Here is a 20008-nt window from a genome sequence, read left to right on the forward strand (position 1 = left end):
GTCTCTTTGGAGTGAGGGCCGGCCCCAGCCCAGTCGGCCCCTGCAACGGAGCAGTGTCAGGTGATGTGATATACTGCTGTCACTGCTGGGCTTTGCCGCAACGTTATAGCTGTGAGCTGCAGGCGACGCCTGGTGCGGCGATCCAGGTCCCCTCAGTGCCGCTTGTCTGTTCGGTGGCACGCTCTCTCTCAAGATGGTGCAAAATGATTTTTCAGCTGCTTCACCCCGAGGGGCTACCAAAAGGGACTGGTCCAAGTCATAAGACAAGGCCCTCCCGAAGGGCCTTGTCTGTGGTGAGCAGCCTTCTTTTATACACCCAGCTGATGAATTATTCATGAGTCTGGGGGCTGGGTGTGGACCTGACAGAGAACTACCCCTGACAGGTCCGGAGACTTCGGATTTTTCCAGAAGTCTTTTCCTGCTCAAAGTTACCCCCGCGGATTAAATGGATAGCTATGTATTGATTTTAAGTTAAAATCACTTTCTGAAGAAATTTCTGAGGTAAAACTTTGGGCTTTGTTGATGTATCAAGCATGACCTATCACCAAGGAGACCTTGCAATACACCAGAGGCTGGGGGCGTCTTGAAACCCTGCCAAGGGCTTCTCTGACAGGATTTCTTGATAGCTGCTTTTGGACCGATCTCCTATGATTCCCCAGATAAGCCATGTCCACAAAGGGGTTACAACTTCATCCTATTAATAGTAACCAAATGAAACATACTTCATTGATTCCAACTGTAAACATTCCCTCTCATTTTTATAATCCTTCAGTTCATTGTCGTTTCAATATATGGCTTCACGAGGAGCCTTGAAAAAGTCTGCTTATCATTGTTGGTTTACTGAATCTGGTTTGAACCAGTCTGTTTAATTTCACCTTTTGTTAACTTTCATAAACAATTTTATAGAACAGTTTGAATGGGAGAGTCTTTGGGTTGGCCAACTTGGGCTACAGTTACACTAGTGAGTTTTGCCAAGAGCACCAGTGAAGTGTCCACACACAAAAAGTGTTTCATTGATAGTTTGTCAACAAAACTCAGCACTTTTGCTGGCAGTGTTCTGCCTCTCAGCCATGAGGCGTGACAGTGGTGTTGACAGAATCTGTAGACAAAAAGGCTGTGTGGATGCTTTTTTTGGAGGGATGGGGGACTTCTCTTGATAGACAGGACATCCAGAACAACAAACAGCCTGGTCTGCTGTGCTTCCCGGTGCCTGTGTTGTCCAGAGAGTGGCTGGATTGCTCTGTCGACAGAGCCTAGCGTGCTTCCATTTGTTTTGGTATGTGGCCACACTCTGTTGACAGAAGTTTTGTCGGGAAATCTCTTCCAACATTAACTTCTGTCAACAGATTGCTATAGTGTAACTATAGCCTTAGAGAATTGGGCTCTGCCCAACTGGGTCCAATTTTGTGGTCCTTATTAAGTAAAAACTCCATCTGGCACTCACCAATAGTTGTTTTGCTTCAAACAGTTGATTTTCAGTTGTCATGGTTTCATCTGTATCTTCCTTGACTCTGCTGATTGGTGATTCTGGTTTTCTCTCTTGAGCTTCTCATTTAATTTCAGTCTCCCTACTCCTTGGCTCCTGGTCCCAGAAGATGCTACTGAACATGTTGTGCAAATACATTTTTCTGAATGATTATTATTTGAGTGCATTTCCCAAGGACAGCAAAATGCACATCTCTGTCACAAAGGTTACTCCGATCACATATCATAGCCATTGTATATTTATGTGAATATTTGAGGATGAGGGGTCAGTATTTTCCTAGTTATGTAGGTTCATTGCTTTCTCTAATGTGCCAAACCAGTTGGTGAAATGCATTAATGTATTTTTAAATATTGCACGTGCAATCCTGCAGACACTATGCACCTTCCATGCTGAAAAGTGCAATATAATAGCAAAAAGCTTCCCTTGGAGCAGAGGTCTCCTCCTTTGCTACACCAATAACAAGCAATCCTGTAGTACCTTAATGACTAATACATTTATTTATTAGATAATGAGCTTTGTGGGTAAGACCCACTTCCTCCTTTGCTAATTTTCCAGCTTTGCCTTAGGATGTCTGTGGGACTAGCAGCTGCGGTAGCCCTCCATCCTGCCATCCCACAGGAATAAAAACAAAAAAGCAGTAAAGTAGAACTTGAAAGACTAACAAAATAATTTATTAGGTGAGCTTTCATGGGACAAACCCACTTCTTCAGACCATAGTCATACCAGAACAGAGTCAATATTTAAGGCATAGAGAACCAAAAACAGTAATCAAGGTTGACAAATCAGAAAAAAATTATCAAGGTGAGCAAATCAGAGAGCGGGGGTGGGGGCAAGAATTAGATTAAGCCAAGTATGCAAAAGAGCCCCTATAGTGTCCCAGAAAATCTGCATCCTGGTTCAAACCACGTGTTAATGTGTTGAATTTGAATCTGAAAGAGAGTTCAGCAGGCTTGTCAACCTTGATTACTGTTTTTGCTTCTCTGTGCCTTAAATATTGAGTCTGTTCTGGTATGGCTGTGGTCTGAAGAAGTGGGTCTGTCCCATGAAAGCTCATGACCTACAGAATTATTTTGCTAGTCTTTAAAGTGCTACTTTACTGGTTTTTTGTTTTGATAGTATATAGACTAGCACAGCTCCCTCTCTGTTAATATCCCACAGGAATGTTCTTGCTTAAGTACATTAGAGATCCGCAGTCCATAATGGGAAAGGTTATGTATCTGTTTGCATGATTGATATTACTGTCCATACCTTTACTGATTAACTTGTTATTACACTTACTAAGATTCCTGGTTGTAAATACATGAGGCCTGGTATTAGTCATTTACACAATACACATCTCACAGAGCTGAAAGGGACCCTCAGGTGGTCATTGAGTCCCGTCTGCTGCTCTGGTGGTAGGACCAAGCTCCATCCCTGGCAGATTTGATTTTTTCCCCATTTATGTGACCCAAACCACTTAGCCTCCTCAAGGATTGAGCTCACATCCCTGAGTTTAGCAGGCCAAGGCTCAAGCCACTCAGCTAGCCCTTTAATTTCATAGATTTTAAATGTACCTTAAAAAACAATGGTAGGAATGTAATGTCAGTGCTGCAGCAAGCCACTGGCTTAACAGCTGCCAGACTGAAAGCCTTTGTTTACAAAACCAACTCAGGACAAAGAAGGGCAGCATCAGTGCAAACTCATCAATTCTGGTTAGCTAGTGGGCCCATTCTCCCCCCTGGGGCTGGTGTTACCCTGGCATGGGAAACGAAGTGTCTGTTAGCTTCCTGGCCTCTCTGCTGACACTGGGTGCCAAGGAATGTCTGCTGACTCACACACCTACCCACCCTCTCCCAGCACTTGCTCCAAATGAGGACTCCCCGCAGTGCCTTAGAGAAGGGGTGCACAAAATGAGGAGGGCACATCCCCAAACCGGGCGTGACATTTAATGGGAGAAGGGAGTGCACCAGGATTGGCTGCTAGGTCTCTGGCTCATCCATCTTATTAAAAATGTTGAACTATGTTACTATTTTTATGCAGGTGTATTCACATTTATAGGCCAATTAATAAAGATTTGACCTTCTACATATTTTCTTACACATGACAAAAGGTTTTGTTTTTTTTTTCCATATGAACATAATCAAAATGTACATCAGTTCGGATTACATTAGACAGGTTGCAGGGGAGGGGGAGGCTGCTAATTGCAGGAATGAAAATTGGGACAGGACGTAAAATGTTTGCTCACCTAAAGCAGGGGTGGATGGGTGGGGTGTGTGTGTGTGTGTTAAATTCCATAAGGGGTGGGGGCGCAGAACAATCGGCTTCCGGGTCTGCCGCTCATCCAGCTCATGAAAAACGTTGACATCTGCGACTGTTCTTCCGGCAGTGCATTCACAGGGGCAGAGAGATTCATCACGTGTTTACCGTCCAGAGAAACAACAGAAGTCCTGGGGCACCTTATCGACTAACAGATATTTTGGAGCATAACCTTTGGTGGGCAAAGACCTCTTGGGGGCGCCCCAGGACTTCCCCCTTGTTTTTGCGGATACAGACTAACGCGGCTCCCCCTCTGATACACGTTTTCTTCCAGCGCCCAAAGGGTTTTGGTTCCCTCGGAGCTCGCCCCACATTTCCGTGGGTTTGGAGCACAGCAGACAGGCGGGGGTGGGGGGGCTGCTCACCGCCGCCTTAGCAGAGCCTTCCCCCAGCGTCTGGCGCAGCAGAGCGCTAGGAACCCCCCCGGCTTCTCTGCGTCCCGCCCGGCAGCCGCGCAAAGGGCGCTGGGGCGGGGCGCAGAGGGAGGCTGTCCCGCCGGCCGAGGGGGCGGCGCCGAGGCTGGCGCAGGGGATAAAACCGCGCCGGGCGGGCTGGCGGCTGAGGTGTTGGTCGTTGCGCGCTATGGCTGCTCTCGCTGGGCGCAGAGCCCCGGTGGTGCTGGGGCTGCTCGGACTGGGCGTCGCGCTCTTCGGTCTCGTGCTGCTCTTCGTCCTGCCCAGCGTGGTCCGGGACCAGGTCATCAAGGTGAGGCCCGCCCCGGGGCCCTCCTGCGCGCGGGGGGTCGCCCCCTGCTGCCCTTGGCCGTTGCAGCCTGGGTGGCCCCACGTGCCCAGGCAGGGGGTGACTGGGGCATGCGGGGCACCCCATTTAGCGATTGAAAACTTGTTGGGGGGGAAGGGGGTGCTGAGTGCTGCCGCGTGTCACCTGTGCCCAGGTTCCCCTCGCCCGCACCCCCCAGCGTGTCTCGTCCTCCAGATCTGCCTTGCTGTGCCGGCTCCAGCTGCAGCCTCCCTAGAGCCAGCCAAGCTGTTAGCCTGGGTAATGTTTCAAACCTCTTCTTCCCCCCGCCCAAGTAAGGCTCATGGAACCACAGGGCTGGCGGGGACCTCAGGAGGCTGCCTCTGCTCCCTAGCTAGGCTGTGTCCTGGCTTCTCTGCCCTGCAGAGATGGGGTGCGTAGGACAGCAAGAGTGGGCTGTAGGTATAGCCAGCTGGAAATACTGTCTAACCCCCAGCCAGCCCACGTGGCTGTGCCCCATCTTCTCTAGGGCCCCAGTAGCAGGGAACTCCGTTCTAATTAGGGATTTTCTTTGAGCCTGCCAGGTTGCGATGTGACTGCCTTCCATAGCCAATATAAAAATCTATTTGATGTGTTGGTTTGTATCTGCTGGCACCAACTATTGTGTCAAGAGGGCGCTGTGTCATGTGTAATGACAGCTGAGGATGCCCTGAGTCTGTGCATGCTACTTGTATGTCTGTGCCATGCTTATATGTTTTAGCACTGTACTAAAAATGTTTTAGCGCTAAAATGCACAATAGGCAGTGTGATCTCCACCCCCAGCCAGGCCCATAGACTGAACAAAGACTCAGACAGCTGATCCACATCTTGAATGTGGCACTTCTCTCCTGGGACGCATCCAGTGATGCGGGGGCACAATAGCTCAGCTGTGTCAGGTGACTTTGGGGTAAGCAGTGGGATGCCCAGACATCCGTTCCATATCTTATGTATATGATCTGGCATATGCTGGCAAGCCCAACAACCAATGGGAAGGAGAAAAGTTTTTTTCCCCTCGGGAACTAAAAAATGGGTCTAGCAGTGTCCATCTTAGCTCTGGTTCCTGTTCATGTACCAACAGGCTGGCCCCAGCTCACCACATTTGCAGTTGTCCAGTAACTAAGACTATGTAACCTGGAATCAATACACCTAGGGGGTGTATTTTTTTCCAGAGACTTTCAAGAATCAGTATAGAACATTGCATTAATTAGTTATTGATTCAGGCCAGCAAGTAAAGGATCTCTAAGTTTTTCCTCTCTTAAACCTGTTTTTTCTTCTCTATTAATAAACCTTTAGGCTTTTAGATCTGAAGGGTTGGCAAGCATCTTCTTTTTGGATAAGACCCATATATGTATATTATAGACCGGGGACCCTTGCTGGACCCTTTGAGGCCCAGGAGAATCTCTGTGGTGTTGATGAAATAAGTTTTTTAAGAACCTCTCACCTGAGTTGGGGGTTGTTGGTCTGGGCTGTTTAGGAGCAGCTGGAAAATCTGTGGGTTTGCTTTTGTGGCTTCTGGCTGGCCAGTCAGGCTGTGACCGAGGTAGTTTTGTGGCTGGTAGGATTTGCCTTAGTGAGAAGGAAATCCCTGCCTGAGGCTGTAAATGGCCAGGTTTTAAGGAAACAGACCCTGGATTGATTTCCTTAGATGTGCCCAGAAACACCATCAAATTACACAGGTGCTGCCCCTTGAAATCAAAGAGTTAAAGTGGCTCTGTGTGGAAGATACAAAAGTAGGAATGGTCTGGTCTGGGAAGGAGTAAATGGGGTCAGGGCAAATACCACTGACGTGGAGTGTTCACATAAACTGCTGTGAGGAGTCAGAGGTCAGACACCCAAATGACAGAATGGGAGTTATGGTCAGCCATGGCTTGTTGCCTGAAGCAGGTGTCTCTTCCTCTGGCAATGAACAGGCAGTGCTGTGAGGGTCTAACTTTCTCCTTCTGCTCCCTGTGCCAGTGACTGAAACTGGCTCTCCTTTCCATCCAGTTTTAAACAGATGATACTGTGGTGTTGAGTAGTGTTCCCTGTAAGCTAAGTGCTTGGATGGCCACCCGGGAGAGATTAGCAGAGGGCCCACAGCCAGTAGCATGTCTTTCTAATGGTAAGACATGCTTGCACGTACCTTGGTGCAAATATATTCCACACATGCGTGGGGGAAAAAAATTAAAGAGAGCACCTGTGCTTGGTTTCTATGCTTTCTCCTCCTGTCCCCCTAAAATGCATTGGTGGTATAGACAATTAGGAGTTCTATAGACTCATGACCTGCTTCTCTGTTAAATGGAAACCCTTGGCACTAAAATTTTTAGTACACCTTTCTGTCCTGTGCTCTAGATATGGATGAGGTTTGCTGATTGACTTTCAGCTCTTAAAGATATACTACACTGAGCAATGCTAATGACCTCCAAGCCCTAGATGGGAATGCTTCTGTAAGCTGTTGCTGTGTGCATACTACAAAACACAGATCCTGGGTCGTCCCTTATTTGTTCAAAACATTGTTACTAAAATGCAGGATGCAGTAGTATGGTTAGGGTTAGCACTAACATGTGAACTAACTGTGCTAGACAGGTTCTCTCTTGACCAGCACCTTTGGAACAGGACTGCTGCTGCATGAGAGCACTTGCCACTAGAAAATATTGACCTCCTGTGGTTTGGCACTATCAGCACTTCCAGTGGGCTGTTAGAAGACATTTAGGGATAAATTACAGCTAAATGACAGCACAGAGCACTGAGAACCCAGCCTTGTGGCTGTAAGCAAGCTTAATGGAACCACGGGAAGCTTGGCCACACGCATGATCAGTGATTGTTGGGCTAACTAACAAATTGGAGTATGGATGTTGCTGGCCAAGAGCATGCTGGATCAGAGAGGTTCAACAGCAGTGTATTTTAGCTCCATTCCCTTCCCAAGCAATATTCCCATTTGGTCACTTAGCAATTAGCAGCATTTGTTGATGAAAAGGAAGTGTTTGGGCCCATGAGATAAGTAGCCATGGAAGACCAGAAGGACTGGGAGAAAAGGAATATAAGATGACCTCACAAACCTGAACAAATTAGGACAATGAGCCTAGCTGCTATGTTCCTTTTCCCTGAAATTTCCTGCTATTGCCTCTCTGAGTGTTGGCAAGAGGCAGTATTGGCAGGAGAGCAGCTTGGAAATATAGTGTTGAAAGGCAGCTGGCTTGGAGCCTAGCCACTTGAGCATCTGTAACCCCAGTCCAGATGTTTGTCAAACCACAGGTCCTGGGAGTCCCAACAGCTTTAAAGGTGAAATTGGCATGCTTATAAGGGCCACTGGTGTAATAAACTCCATAGCTGTAGGCTGATCTGACAGAGCAAGTTTTGATTTCAAAACCTGGTTCCAGAACATCTGGCTTTCTAGTAAGGCAAAACTAAACCATATTTTGAAATGACAGAATTTCTCATGAACTGAGAACCCTGATTTCTGATAGCTCTAGTTAGTGGTTGCTGGAGTCTTCCTCCCTGTGTGTCATAGGCCGCCTTTAAACAAGGAAATACTTGTTGTGGCTTTTTTTTTGCTGGTTTGTTTTAGTCTAGGAATGACGCTACAGTGGGTCAAACTTGCCTACTTATAGACAAGGTGCTAGGCTTATAGGTCCAGAAAAGGACCTGGAGAGGTGTTCAACCCAGTCCCTACACTCAAGACAGGACTAAATATTATCCAGACCATCCCTCACAGATGGTCAAAGATTTTTAAAGTGCCGGTTAGGCAGTTATTTTGATTCCCCAACTTCCTTAGGCCATTTATTGCAGTGTTAACTGTTTTTCTAAAGTCTAATTTAAATCTCTCTGGCTACAATTTTTAAGCCCATTGCATCTTATCCTACCTGTTTGAGAACAATTGTTCTCCCTCTTCCTTGTAACAATCTTCTTATGAATGTCAAAAATGTTATCCGTCTTCTGCTTGGGATCCTTCAGAGACACAAGTGGTTATGCTTCCATTGAGATGAGATTGCTGGAGGGTGACTCTCTTTTTTTCTTCTAATAAAGCAGTGTGGTTTAAAGAGTCTTAACTTTAATAGCTTTCTTTTTAAACTGGATTTCTTTTGGCAAGGGGGGTGTGTCCTCTTCATGAGTTTAAATTAATCCTCTGTAGTCATCTATTATTTTGGCATCTTTTAGCAGTTTTTGCACTCAGCATTAAGGAACAAACATACTGGGTAACTCAATAACTAAAATGTGGTGGGAGGTGATTCATGTTAGCGATTGTACTAGATAACATGGCTACCTCTATCATACATGCTAGTCTGTATCTTTGAGAACAAGTCCTGTGGCACCTTATAGACGAACAGATATTTTGGAATAAAGCTTTTGCACATCTGATGAAGTGGGTCTTGGCCCAAGAAAACTTATGCTCTGAAATATCTGTTAGTCTATTAAGGTGCCACAGGACTTCTTGTTGTTCTAGATAGCACGTGTTAATTATTAGTCTGGGTAAAGACATGGCTGCTCTCTTGAGTGTTAGGGCCTATGTTCCCAAAAGGTAAAGGATATGTTCTGAAGCTCAAATCATTAGAGGCGTTTCCCCTTCAAGCAGGAGGTTCAAAAATGTTGCTCTCAAGTTCTGGTGCCCGTAGCAGGTGGCTTTGGGACTGCTGTTAGGCTGTGATTTTTAAAGGAAACCTGCAGCATGTTGGAACACTCTTTTATTCCTGTAAATGGCGGCAAGTATTGTAACTTTTTCTTTAGTTTGGATGAATCAAACCTTCAGGTGCAGTGCAGCTTCCAGGCCTGACCCACTTTGAATGGGTGAATAGGTGGTTGTATGGCTCTCCCAGTAAGTAGGTAGTATACTTGGGAGCCAGCTATCTGTTATGTGGTGCTGTCCTTAAGGAGTGTGTTTGGCAAACAATTGAAAACCTCATCCTTGGCTGGTCCTTACTAGCTTGTGGGCTGTTGCCACTCAATAGTAGGAAGGGCTCAGCATGGGAAAGCTGCTCACTGAACTACCTAAATCACCAATGGCAGAGCCAGCTTCTTAGGCAGTGCCAGCTGCTGGTACGTGCTCGTAAGGTCAAAGATTGTCTTAACAGTATGTTCAACACGTTGCCTCGGGTGCAAGTGCAGTTCATGTGCTTATTATGTAGCAGGTCAAAGATTATGTAGATTACTATATTGGGTGCCTGGCAGTAGGAGGTTTTTAGGTTAAGGGGCTTCTTGGGCATGTGATGCTGACTTGGGAGTTGAGAGCATCTAAGGTCGAGGAAGGAGGCAGTGAGATGAACTTGCTGGCACTTTCAAGAAGTGTGGCAAGCATGGCAAGAAATGTTACTGAGGAGACTTCCCCCTCTTTTTCCCTCAGCCTCTTGCTAGCATGATACAACATAAATATTGGACGTGGGAGAGGAAGGAGGAAAACTTATAACTGTGGAACCGGTGTGAGGCTTGCACTGATAAGATGCGATGAAGCAACTTATGCAAGTCTTCAACTTCTAAAATGTCTCTAGACCAGAGAAAAGCAAGTTTTTTTTAATATCAGGCCCCACTTTTCATCCCTGCAATTAGCAGCCCCCCCCCCCAACCCATCTAATGTAATCCAAACAGATGAAAATTTTGGTTTTGTTTATGTGGTGGTGGGTGGGGGGACTTTCAGCAGGTATAAAAATAAGTATGTAAAGGTTTTTAATGTCTAATCAGTCTATAAATGTGAATACACATCCATAAAAACTAATAGTTCAATATTTTTTCAGGAGATGGATGAAACTGAGATCAGTAGCTGATAGTGCTGTGCCCCCTTAGGACATTTCACTCCCTCCGGGCATGCTTTGTGCTCCCCTCGTTTAGATCAGCAGTTAGTGACTAGGGCCACTGATAATGAGCTGCTTCCAAGTAGCTTGGCCACTTTCAGCTATCCCCAAGTACCAGTGTGGATAAACACTAGTTTAAGTAGGTCAATTACACTTGCCTCTGTCAGTTTGTACTGGGCACATTTATCTCCATTTCATAAAACAAGTTGAACCCCATTGTGGCTGTAGTGGGCTTACTGGGGAGATTGGGACTGGAACATCCATGAATTCCTTCTAGTCAGACTTGCTGCATGACTTTAGTCCATGTACTTTCTACAAAACAATGGCACCGTATAGACTAATAGAGTTTGTGGAGCACAAGGTTTCGTGGGCAAAGACCTGGTTCATCAGATCCATGCACCTATCAGCTTGAACGGAACACTGGCTTAGCAGGCTTCTGCAGCCAAAGTCCTTGGACAAGCAGGACAACTGGCCAATGCACAACCATCAGGTGGCCCAGCTGTGAAGTTCAAGGTGTTTCTGGGCTACAGCTGCCAGGTTTTATAGGCTTTTGAGTGGTCACTGCTGCAGATAGAAGAACTGGGTGAGGCGCTGGTAGGAATCTCCTTGTAGCAGTGAGTCTGAGGTGCTATGGATCAATTTTCATTGCAAAATATTTGCAAGTTGGTGTAAAAGCAGTAAAATGCTCTAATGGGTGTGTCAGGTACACTGTTGTCCTGGTCATGCTGGCTAAGGATGCTTAAGGAAGGGTTGTCCGTGCTGTTCCTCACTGTCTTCAGCCGTGTCAGTTTGCATGGCCCTGTGCTCCTGACTGTAATAGGCAGCATTTGCGACAGAAGGTTCAGTAGCTGCTGTCTGGAAATGCTGCCGCTGCTCTGAAATAACATGATGGAACAAGAGGGAAGTTCAGAGAGTGGAGGCTTCGTGTCAGGTGATCATCAGATAACAGGTACTGAACGCTTCCAGTGAGTTACTCAGGGTCACTGTCTGAAAACCTGCTCTGAGTGGGGCTGAGGAGTTATTTATTCCTGCATCTCCCACCTCTTCATTACCTGAAGGAAATCTGTCACCCATTATCTTTCCAAGGGGGCCTTTCTTTGATTGCATCAGCCCCTTCACTCACTCACAAGTGAGGAGCTGATCTCAGCATGTCATTGACCCAGGGTGGGAAGCTCTGCTCTCTCCCTGCCCTTGCTCCTAATGCTTTAGCACTCCACTTATAATATTCTCCCCCTCTTTTGTCGCTGCTCTCTGTGATGGTGGTGTGGAAATAGAGGCATATCTTGTAGAGTCATATCTAGGAGAAAGTGGTGGTTGAGGAGCATTATACAAACCCTTGTTTAAAATGCCCAGTGAGTGGCTCTCTCTCTCTTCCTTCAGGAAAGCCAAAGACCGACAACCAGGCTTCTGGCTTAGAGCGAAAGGGAACTTTGCCAGGTGGAGGATGCTGAGCACTTACCCTCTGCTCAAGAAACCTGTGGAGTGGGAAGAGTATGGGTGGATACAAAGGAACACGCAGCTTAGAGGCCATGAGAACTGCCAGACTGCTTGTTGCCAATTGCAGCCCCTGGCTTTCCAACAGACTAAATTGTTGCTAATTCTAGCTCTGTTTCTTCAAGAAAAGCAGTGCAGAACTGTCTGGAATGGCTTGTATAACTCTTTTTAGTAAGAGTCCTGACTGGTCAGTATGCGAGACACCCAGCCCTCCCCTACAGCAATTTAAAGATCCAGCCTCTTCCTCAAAGAAGGCATCAGGCATTAACCAAATTGTGCCTTCTGTTATGCCCCTACAGCCCACTGGCTCTGACTTCGGACAAGGCATTAAATATTTCAAAAGTGGAGAAAAGTGCTGTGGCCCAGATCATCCCAAGTATTTAAGATCCTAATTTAATTGATGTCAAGAGCCTAACTACTTGGAAGGGTCTGGGCTTCAGTGTCCTGTTTAGAATTGAAAATCCTCTTTGATGCCAACAGAAAGGAGTGTGGATTTCACTCTGTCTGGCAGACACACGACTCCTGGTACACAGAGGGATGTGGAGGTGAGATCAGATCACATGACTGAAGTGTGATCCCCGTGTGTGTGTGTGTGTGGTTGAACCTGAGTCCACAATTGGAACTGCCAGCAGACTTGGCAATTCCTGCACTGATCTATTTTGCTAGCAAGGCAGAGCTGTTCTTCGGGGTGAATGCTGTAGAAATGCAGTGAAGATGGGAGTGTTGAAGCAATAGAGGATGCTGACTGAGCTTATGCGCTTGTTGTAGAACACAGGTTTTTGGCAGTGGTGCAGGAGTAGACAGCTTGTGTAAGCGGTGGGAGAATATTAATTCTCCCTCAGTGGCCTGAATCACTGCCTTGGGGTGGTAGGAATGTCACCCAGGAATGTCCTGGAAGACAGATGAGCATCAGCTCCTCATTCAAATCCCACCAATCCAAAGAGTGAGAAAACAGGCCAATGTGATGGTTTGGAAATATGGATGTCCACCTGTCTGGTCCCCCTCTATCTACAGATAATAGACTTTCAGGCACATGTTTGCTGTTTTTGTAGTAGCTCCAAATTATTACCAAAATAACACCCCTTCCCTCTTCCAAAAGACTTCGTGTCCCCAGATAAGTCATGTGGCCTAACATCTACAATGTCATATGATACTAGATTTCATCATGAAGCATGAAAAAGCCTTAAGAGTAAGTGGCATTTATCCTATTTTCTGGTATTGACATGCTTCCTGACACTTCCCTAATCCTATCATATGGTTGCTTGCCAGCTAAGCAAGACAATGCTCAGGGTTTTTAGGCAGAAAGGAATTTGCTTTGGTGCCTAAACTGATCTTTGCATGCACATCACATGAAACACCACTTAATCCAGAGTAAAACAAATTATTGCGCCTTGCTTTTGATGTGTGCTCAGTAAAACTGCTCTGAGAATCACTAGCTGGTGTGTGTGTGTGTGGTTTTTTAATTCCCTTCCTGATCTCTGCTGCATTCTTGCAAAGTCCCTCTGAACTTCCCCATTTTTCAACCCTTTGCAGGGCATCTCTCTGCTTCCTTCCTTATGGCTGAGGACTGTACATAGGCTACAGCCGCATAGCCAAGTTATTTCAAGATAACAGCTGTTTGAAAATAACTTTGCCAGCATCTACACTATGTGCATGTTGTTTTGAAACTCAAATTTGCAGGCCCATTATTTTGAATCTAATAAACTCCTTTGGAGGAAGAGTAAAACCTATTTCAAAATAGGTGCTGTTAAGACATGGAATAGCACTATTTCAAAATAAGCAATGGCATCTAATGGTACTATTTGAAAATTGGCACCATGTCAGACATGTTGTTTCAAAATCACTGGGTGCTGTTTCGGAATGCGTTCTTGTGTGGAACTCTTATTTCAAAGTAAGCTGTTTCGGAATAGCTATTCCAGAATGGTGTAGTTTGAAAATGCCTATATGCAGACATAGCCAACATGACTAACTTTTAGAACTGTTCTTTAATTGCCTGATAGGACACCATGCTCAGATTTTGCTTTCTTCCCTAGGGCTGAGCTTGCTGGCCTAGAGCATTGTCTTGCTGTAAATGCAAATATTAGTAATTACACTACATAATAGGGTCTGTGGGTTGTGATGGTTTGTGTTCAGGAAGTGCTGCAGCAGGAAAAACACCTAACTCCCTTCAAAGCACCTGTCCTGTACTGAAGGAATTAGTTATGTGATCTTCAGCCAGAGTTCTGCAACCCACCCATTGAAAGATGAACAGCCTTGCTTGTTCCAGTGCTCTTCCTTTCTGTCACTAGTTCTCTCTTCCCTTATGCCATTTTCACCATGGTCTTTGGGGTTCTGGCAAAGCTTAGCACCAGTCATTAGCTCAAACGCTTGGCAATATCATTTGAAAAACTTGCCATGTTTCTGAGCTTTATTGCTTTCTCAACAGCAGCATACTTTTATAGGGTTTGAAAGCTCTGGCATTTTCCACTGTTGCAAACATCAAATGCTTATCTTCAATATTTTGTACAAATTATTTGAAAGCATGCTTTAACCTGAGGGAAACTCTGACTTGGCAACATTATAACAAGTCCTATTAAATTGCTGTTTTTGCTTTTATGGGATTACATGAAAGCAAGCTGTGGATGTGGTAAGCTTAAATGGGTAAAAAACAAGCTGTGACTGTCTGGATGGTGCACATGAGCATGGTATAACAAATGAGATTTACCATTCATGATCAGGCCTTTGGGTTGCTGACTCTAGTTAGTGTCATGGGATCCAGAATGTACATAGTTAGAAGTGACAAATACACACATACAAACCTAGAATGAACTGCTCCTTGTCTTAAGACCTACCTGACTCAGTGGCCTGCCCTGATAGGGCTAATCTTCTGTTTTAGTAAAAGTCTGGTACACAAATGGCTCTTGTGGTGGTCCCTGCTGGCTTTAACACCAGATAAGTTGATTATCTTGCTGTACACAAGCAACAGTAGACTCAAGAACTTCATTACAGAATGCCAGGCTAACACATTTACTGCAAGCTGCCTTTTGCAGCTCCACTGGGAACTCCTGCATCTAGTCTCTGTCACTCCTGGCCTTCAAATCACTAACTCTGGGGTCTCTGTCGGTTCAAATCAGTTGACTACTTACTGCCTCAGAGGGGTGTGGTGAAAGTGAGTGTATGTAAAGTGGTGGTTTTTGTCTTTTTTAAAACTGTGTTCTGTGGAACACTGGTGTTCTGTGAACAGATCACAGGTGTGCCATAAGTGTGTGTTTTGGGTGGGGAACACACTGCTGGGGTATCTTCTGTTAAAGCCAGATATGTATCACTCCTTCATTATGGTACTCTATTTAAATTACTTCATTTTGGTTTTGCTGTATTTGTTGCTGTTTTGGTTTTGGGGGCTTTTTAGTCTGACAATTCTGGTTTGTTTGTTTTTTTTTGTTTTTTTTTGAAGAAAATTTTCATAGGTGTTCTGCATAAAATATCGTTTGGTATTCCAGTCTCAAGAAATAATGCTGTAAAGCATGAAGTGCTCTCTTCAATGTATGCGGGTGGGATAAGGACAGTGGGATCAAGGCAGACTAGAGAGAACAGAAGCCAGTGGGAGGGTGGCTGTTGGAATGGGAGAGCTGCTCTTTAAACTGAAAAATATTGGTTATAAAAGCATGGGATAGCAGTCACATAGATGGAAGACAAGAGAGGAATGAAGTGAAACTTGAGTGAATCCTTCCTGCTTAGTTTCCCACCAGATGCTCTTTGCAACTTGGGAGATGACAGGATGGCTCTGTAGCCCTGATGATGTTGCAGGTGACTCTGGATCATAGTTTGAGGGATTGACAGTGGTGGGCATGTCCTTGGCTGCTCTGAAGGAGGAACCTTCAGAACAGCCATACTTTGATTCTCCTGCCCTTTCAGAGGCCAGTGGTGCTCCTAAGACCTCCTCTGTCCCAGCCCCTTATAAAATGAATCAACTGAGTTAGTATGAGCCTTCCCAAGATACTGTGGCCAGCCCTCTGCATGATAGTGACCACAGGGAATGGTGAGTGGTATGGCAAAAAAAAAAAGTCAGGTCATATATTGACTGCAAAATGTTGCTGCTACTCTGAAATGACTGACCCTGATAAATCCAGTTTAGTAACGGATCTTGTGTAAGAACGCTAAGTTTTGGAACTCTTCATCCCATCATGTGGCTTCCCTTTCTAAAGACCAGACTTGTCCCAGAACAAAACTGTGCATAGCAGGTTAGATGGTGAAATTCCTTAACTGATTATGAGCACAACATTAATCTGGTTCCATAAGTGTCTCGAGTTACTTAATCACTTGAATGGAATTTAAGCTCCTAAGCAAAGGAAGGACACAAAACTAACTATTGAACATACACCAATTCAAATATCAAAAGTGATGCTCATAATGTAACTACATCAGCTGTGCTTGCAGACAGGCTGCTTGTTGATCCTGATCACTCCAGAAGACTGGTTCACTTTACCTGATTTGGTGAATGAAACTCTGGTCCCAGGCCCACTTAACAGTTTGAGCATAGTGTGCCTTGAGCATGTAAAATTTCTCAGGCAAGGACCTTTATTTCCATAGATACTTACTACATAGGCACTAGCTTAAAGCAAATCTTCTCTCTAGACGGCTTATCCTTCTGAGGGCTATTGAGAATTAAAGGCTTTGCAAAATCTCTAAGTCCTAGAAATGCTTGTTGGACCACTGAAATCATCAAATGATATCCCTAGCACAACAGGGGCCTATTCAATCATGCTAGCTTGCCCTTGTTTTTCTCAACAATCCTTCCTTCATTTGATGTATATTTATAAAGAAACATCAGACATTGAACATTCTTGTCTGAGCCCACCTGGTACTTAGACGTGACTCATCTCTACCTTGGATAGTAGGTTGACACCAGTGTTCTCTGTAAGCTGAGCACTTGGATGGCTGTCCAGGGGACATGCAGGTGCTGCCCAGCCTGTTAGCAGCACAGCCACACAGAGCTGGAAGCATGTGTCTGTATTGGTGGTGCACATCCATGCATGCCTTTGTGCAGATAAAATTTATTCAGCCCGTGGATTGGAAAAAATAGAGGGAATGTAAGTGGCACTTGGTTACAGTCTGGGGAGTCCTGGGACACAAGGCTCTGTGTATTCTGGGGCTGGTGGAAGTGCTTCTCCAATTACAATATCTGAAATCTCGTTGCTTTCTCCAGCACCTTTGCAGTCTGTCATGTTGTTTCCTTATTGATAAACCTGTCTCTCTCCCTTATTTTGAAGGGAGAATTTGCTAGTCCTAGGATAGTCTTTTATCTCCTCCATTATCCTTCCTTCTTCCACCATGTCACTAACCGAATAGTGGTTGAACTCTGCGCTGGAGGGGAAACTCCCCAGATGATGCTCTAATGCTCATTTGTGTCAAATAGGACTTGATGGTTGCCTAACAGGGAACAATAAGCCACATCTCAGTACCAGATGAGTCTGTCAGTCAACAATCTAACAAGTTATAAGGTTCCCTGGAGGGGTGGGGGGGTGTCTTAATAGGGAGTCAGTCCCCCTTTCCAATATTCCCTGAATAAATTAAGGTCACTTCACCCCAATGGGAGATGACTGGGAATTGGTTGGCCCTTCTATAAATCAGCCTGCAGGATCCAGGGCTTCATTCCCCTTCTTCAACCCCACATTGCTCTTACCAGTGCTGCTGACAACCATAGCGCCAATGAACAGAGTTTACCAGCAAGGTGCAGTTGTACGAACAACCACAGCCAAATAGAAACCCAGGGTTAAGTGCCACAGGCACTTTCTGGCTTTCCAGAGCATCTCTTTAGAATCCTACCCTATCCTCACTCTGGAGTTGGAGCGGTGACAGGACAGCCTTCCATCCTCATTGGAATGAAGACTTCAGCAGAATCCTACCAGACTTCATCCGCTGCCGTCTTCCTGCCTTGTTGGAGTACAACTAGTATCCTGTGATGGCTGGTGACAGCTCAAATAGGGGCTTAAATTGCAGCAAGGGAGGCTTAGGTTAGACATCAGGAAAATGTTCTTGTCTAAGTGCTGGAATAGATTGCCTTGGGTGGCTTGTGGAATCTTCATCGCTGGCCATATTTAAGAAAAGGTTAGACATCTGTTGCAGCTGATCTTGACAGTGCCTGGCCCTGTTGTGAGGTCAGGGGACTGGACTTCATGAGGTCCCTTCCCATTCTTTTATTCTGTGAATACAAGCAGGGTGAAGGGAAGCATATTGTGACCATTCAAAGTCCTCTTGCCAAAGCAGCTTAGGGCAAAACTAAACTTCCTGCTTCTTGGTGCCACCCATGCCCCTGTGCCAACCACTCCTGTCAGCTTCCTCCCCTCATGGCCTATGCTTCACTCCATGCTCCTTTCCTTCTGCCCCACAGACACCTGTCTGCAAAGGTTTTCCCCCTCCCCTGCCCTGACTGGTTCTGTCGCAGCAAAGCGTTCAGGGCTAGGAGTGGCTGGTGTGGGGGGAAAAAAAATAGCAAGAACAAGTTGGTGCCGGAGGGTAGAATCTTGTTCCCAGGCAGCATCAGCATTTCTCATGGAGATGAAATGGGGCGATGCGAGTCGGGCTTGTGCTGAGGCGACTGGAGAAGCCAGCTCAGTAGATGGCATTCACTGTGTGTATGTGTTGAGGGGGTGGCAGGGTACAGTCAGGTGAAAGCAACTTAATTTTCTTACAGGTATTGTCCTATCACAATCCACCCTCACTGTTTAGGACATGCAGGGCATGGGAGCCAGGGTGGAGGAGGCTGGCGATATGAGTTCTTAAAGGTACAGTTCTAAGTGTGGGGTGGAACACAGGAGGCTCAAGGCAGAGGCCTGTGTGGAGGGAGTAGGGCAGGGGGCTTAGGCAGCATCGGGGCAGGTAGTGTGGCCACTGTGCTTGCCTAGCTGTACCACTGGGGCTATAGCTGGGGTGTGCTGTCCAGTGTGCTGGCAGCATCCAGAGTCCTGAGCCCAGAGCCAGTGTCTCAACCCGAGGTGAAGGTAATCCAGTGCGCTGGTAAGAGTGGTGACTAATTCAAATAAAAAATGAGTTGCTCCAGTGCCCTAGAGGGCCCGGCTGTCTGCATCTCTGTGACCTGCTCTGCTAGATCAAGTTCTACCCTGGGCTGCTGCAGGGACTTGGAGGAGGGGAGGCAACATGGTAGCCTCAGGGCTAAGGGCTGATTGATGGCTTTTGGCCCTGCCCCCGCTAGTGCCTCCCTCCCATCTTGTCCCAGGGTCCGCAGTGCCTGTTGGCCTCGCTGGTTTCACTTGATCTTCCTGAGCTGGGTTAGATCTTGCTAAAGGCCAATTCTCCAGGCTCACAAGGGAGTCTAAGGTTATGTCTACATGGTGCAGTGCTATTTGGGGATACAAAAGTGTACCAAAATAGCAGCCTGGATCTAAACAATGCCTCCATTTTTGCACACCGTTTTGGAGACAAGGGGTGTGCTGTTTCAGCATACCTGTATGCTTCATCTCAAGAGTACAGGGATGCCTCAGAATAAGGCTTTGTTTTGGTATGTGGTGCTGTTTACACAGTGCCACATGCCAAAAATTGCCTATTTTGAAATCTAGTCAAAATAAGCTATGCAATTTGCATAGCCGAAGCTTGAAATAAGTGACACAATTTGTGCTGTCTACTTGGAACCCTAACTGGGGGGGAGGGCGCAGAAGGGGGAGAACACAGTGAAGAGCCTTCTTCTAACCTAGCCCTTGGATGTCAAAGGTAAGGAGATCCTGTCGGTTTGCTGCCTATAAGCTTTCAGAGCTGCTCCCTAACAAGCCCATTGCATTCATGGTGGTCAGATCCCTGTGTGCTTTGAGGGGAAGAGGGCTGGTGTGATTAAAGCTTAGCCAAGTGCCTGCTTTCTCTTACAGAATGTGAGGATTGATCCCAACAGCATCTCCTATGGCATGTGGAAAGACATTCCCGTTCCCTTTTACCTGTCAGCCTACTTCTTTGAAGTGATGAATCCGAAAGAGATTGAGCTGGGAGCCAAGCCAGTGGTGAATCAGCGTGGGCCTTATGTGTACAGGTGTGGTATTGCTCTTGGTGTAATCACCTGCATATGTGCTGATGGGAACCCAAAGATTAACTATTATACACACCTGAAGTACCCCTCCAGCTTGACCAAGGCTTTTTGTGGTTGAGCAATGATCCTTCCCTGCAGAGCCAAGCTGAGGAGCAGAGTAGCTGAAATCCCACAACAGAGCTCCTGCACCCAGACAAGATAAGGCTGGGAACTTTTTGT

The 20008-nt window shown here is 46.0% G+C and overlaps 1 protein-coding gene across 4 annotated transcripts in view; it reads left to right on the forward strand.

The window, feature by feature from the left end:
- The first annotated feature begins 4327 nt into the window (after positions 1-4327).
- SCARB1 (scavenger receptor class B member 1) overlaps positions 4328-20008 on the forward strand; it is a 47110-nt gene continuing 31429 nt past the window's right edge. For all 4 annotated transcript variants that reach the window (XM_075012365.1, XM_075012368.1, XM_075012366.1 and 1 more), the window contains exons 1-2: positions 4328-4486; positions 19635-19792. In XM_075012365.1, coding sequence (XP_074868466.1) covers positions 4364-4486; positions 19635-19792 — 281 coding nt within the window. In that variant the 5' untranslated portion in view covers positions 4328-4363. The remainder of the gene's footprint in view (positions 4487-19634; positions 19793-20008) is intronic.

The sequence above is a fragment of the Carettochelys insculpta genome, chromosome 18 (assembly GCF_033958435.1).
Source record: "Carettochelys insculpta isolate YL-2023 chromosome 18, ASM3395843v1, whole genome shotgun sequence".
Lineage (NCBI taxonomy): Eukaryota > Metazoa > Chordata > Testudines > Carettochelyidae > Carettochelys > Carettochelys insculpta.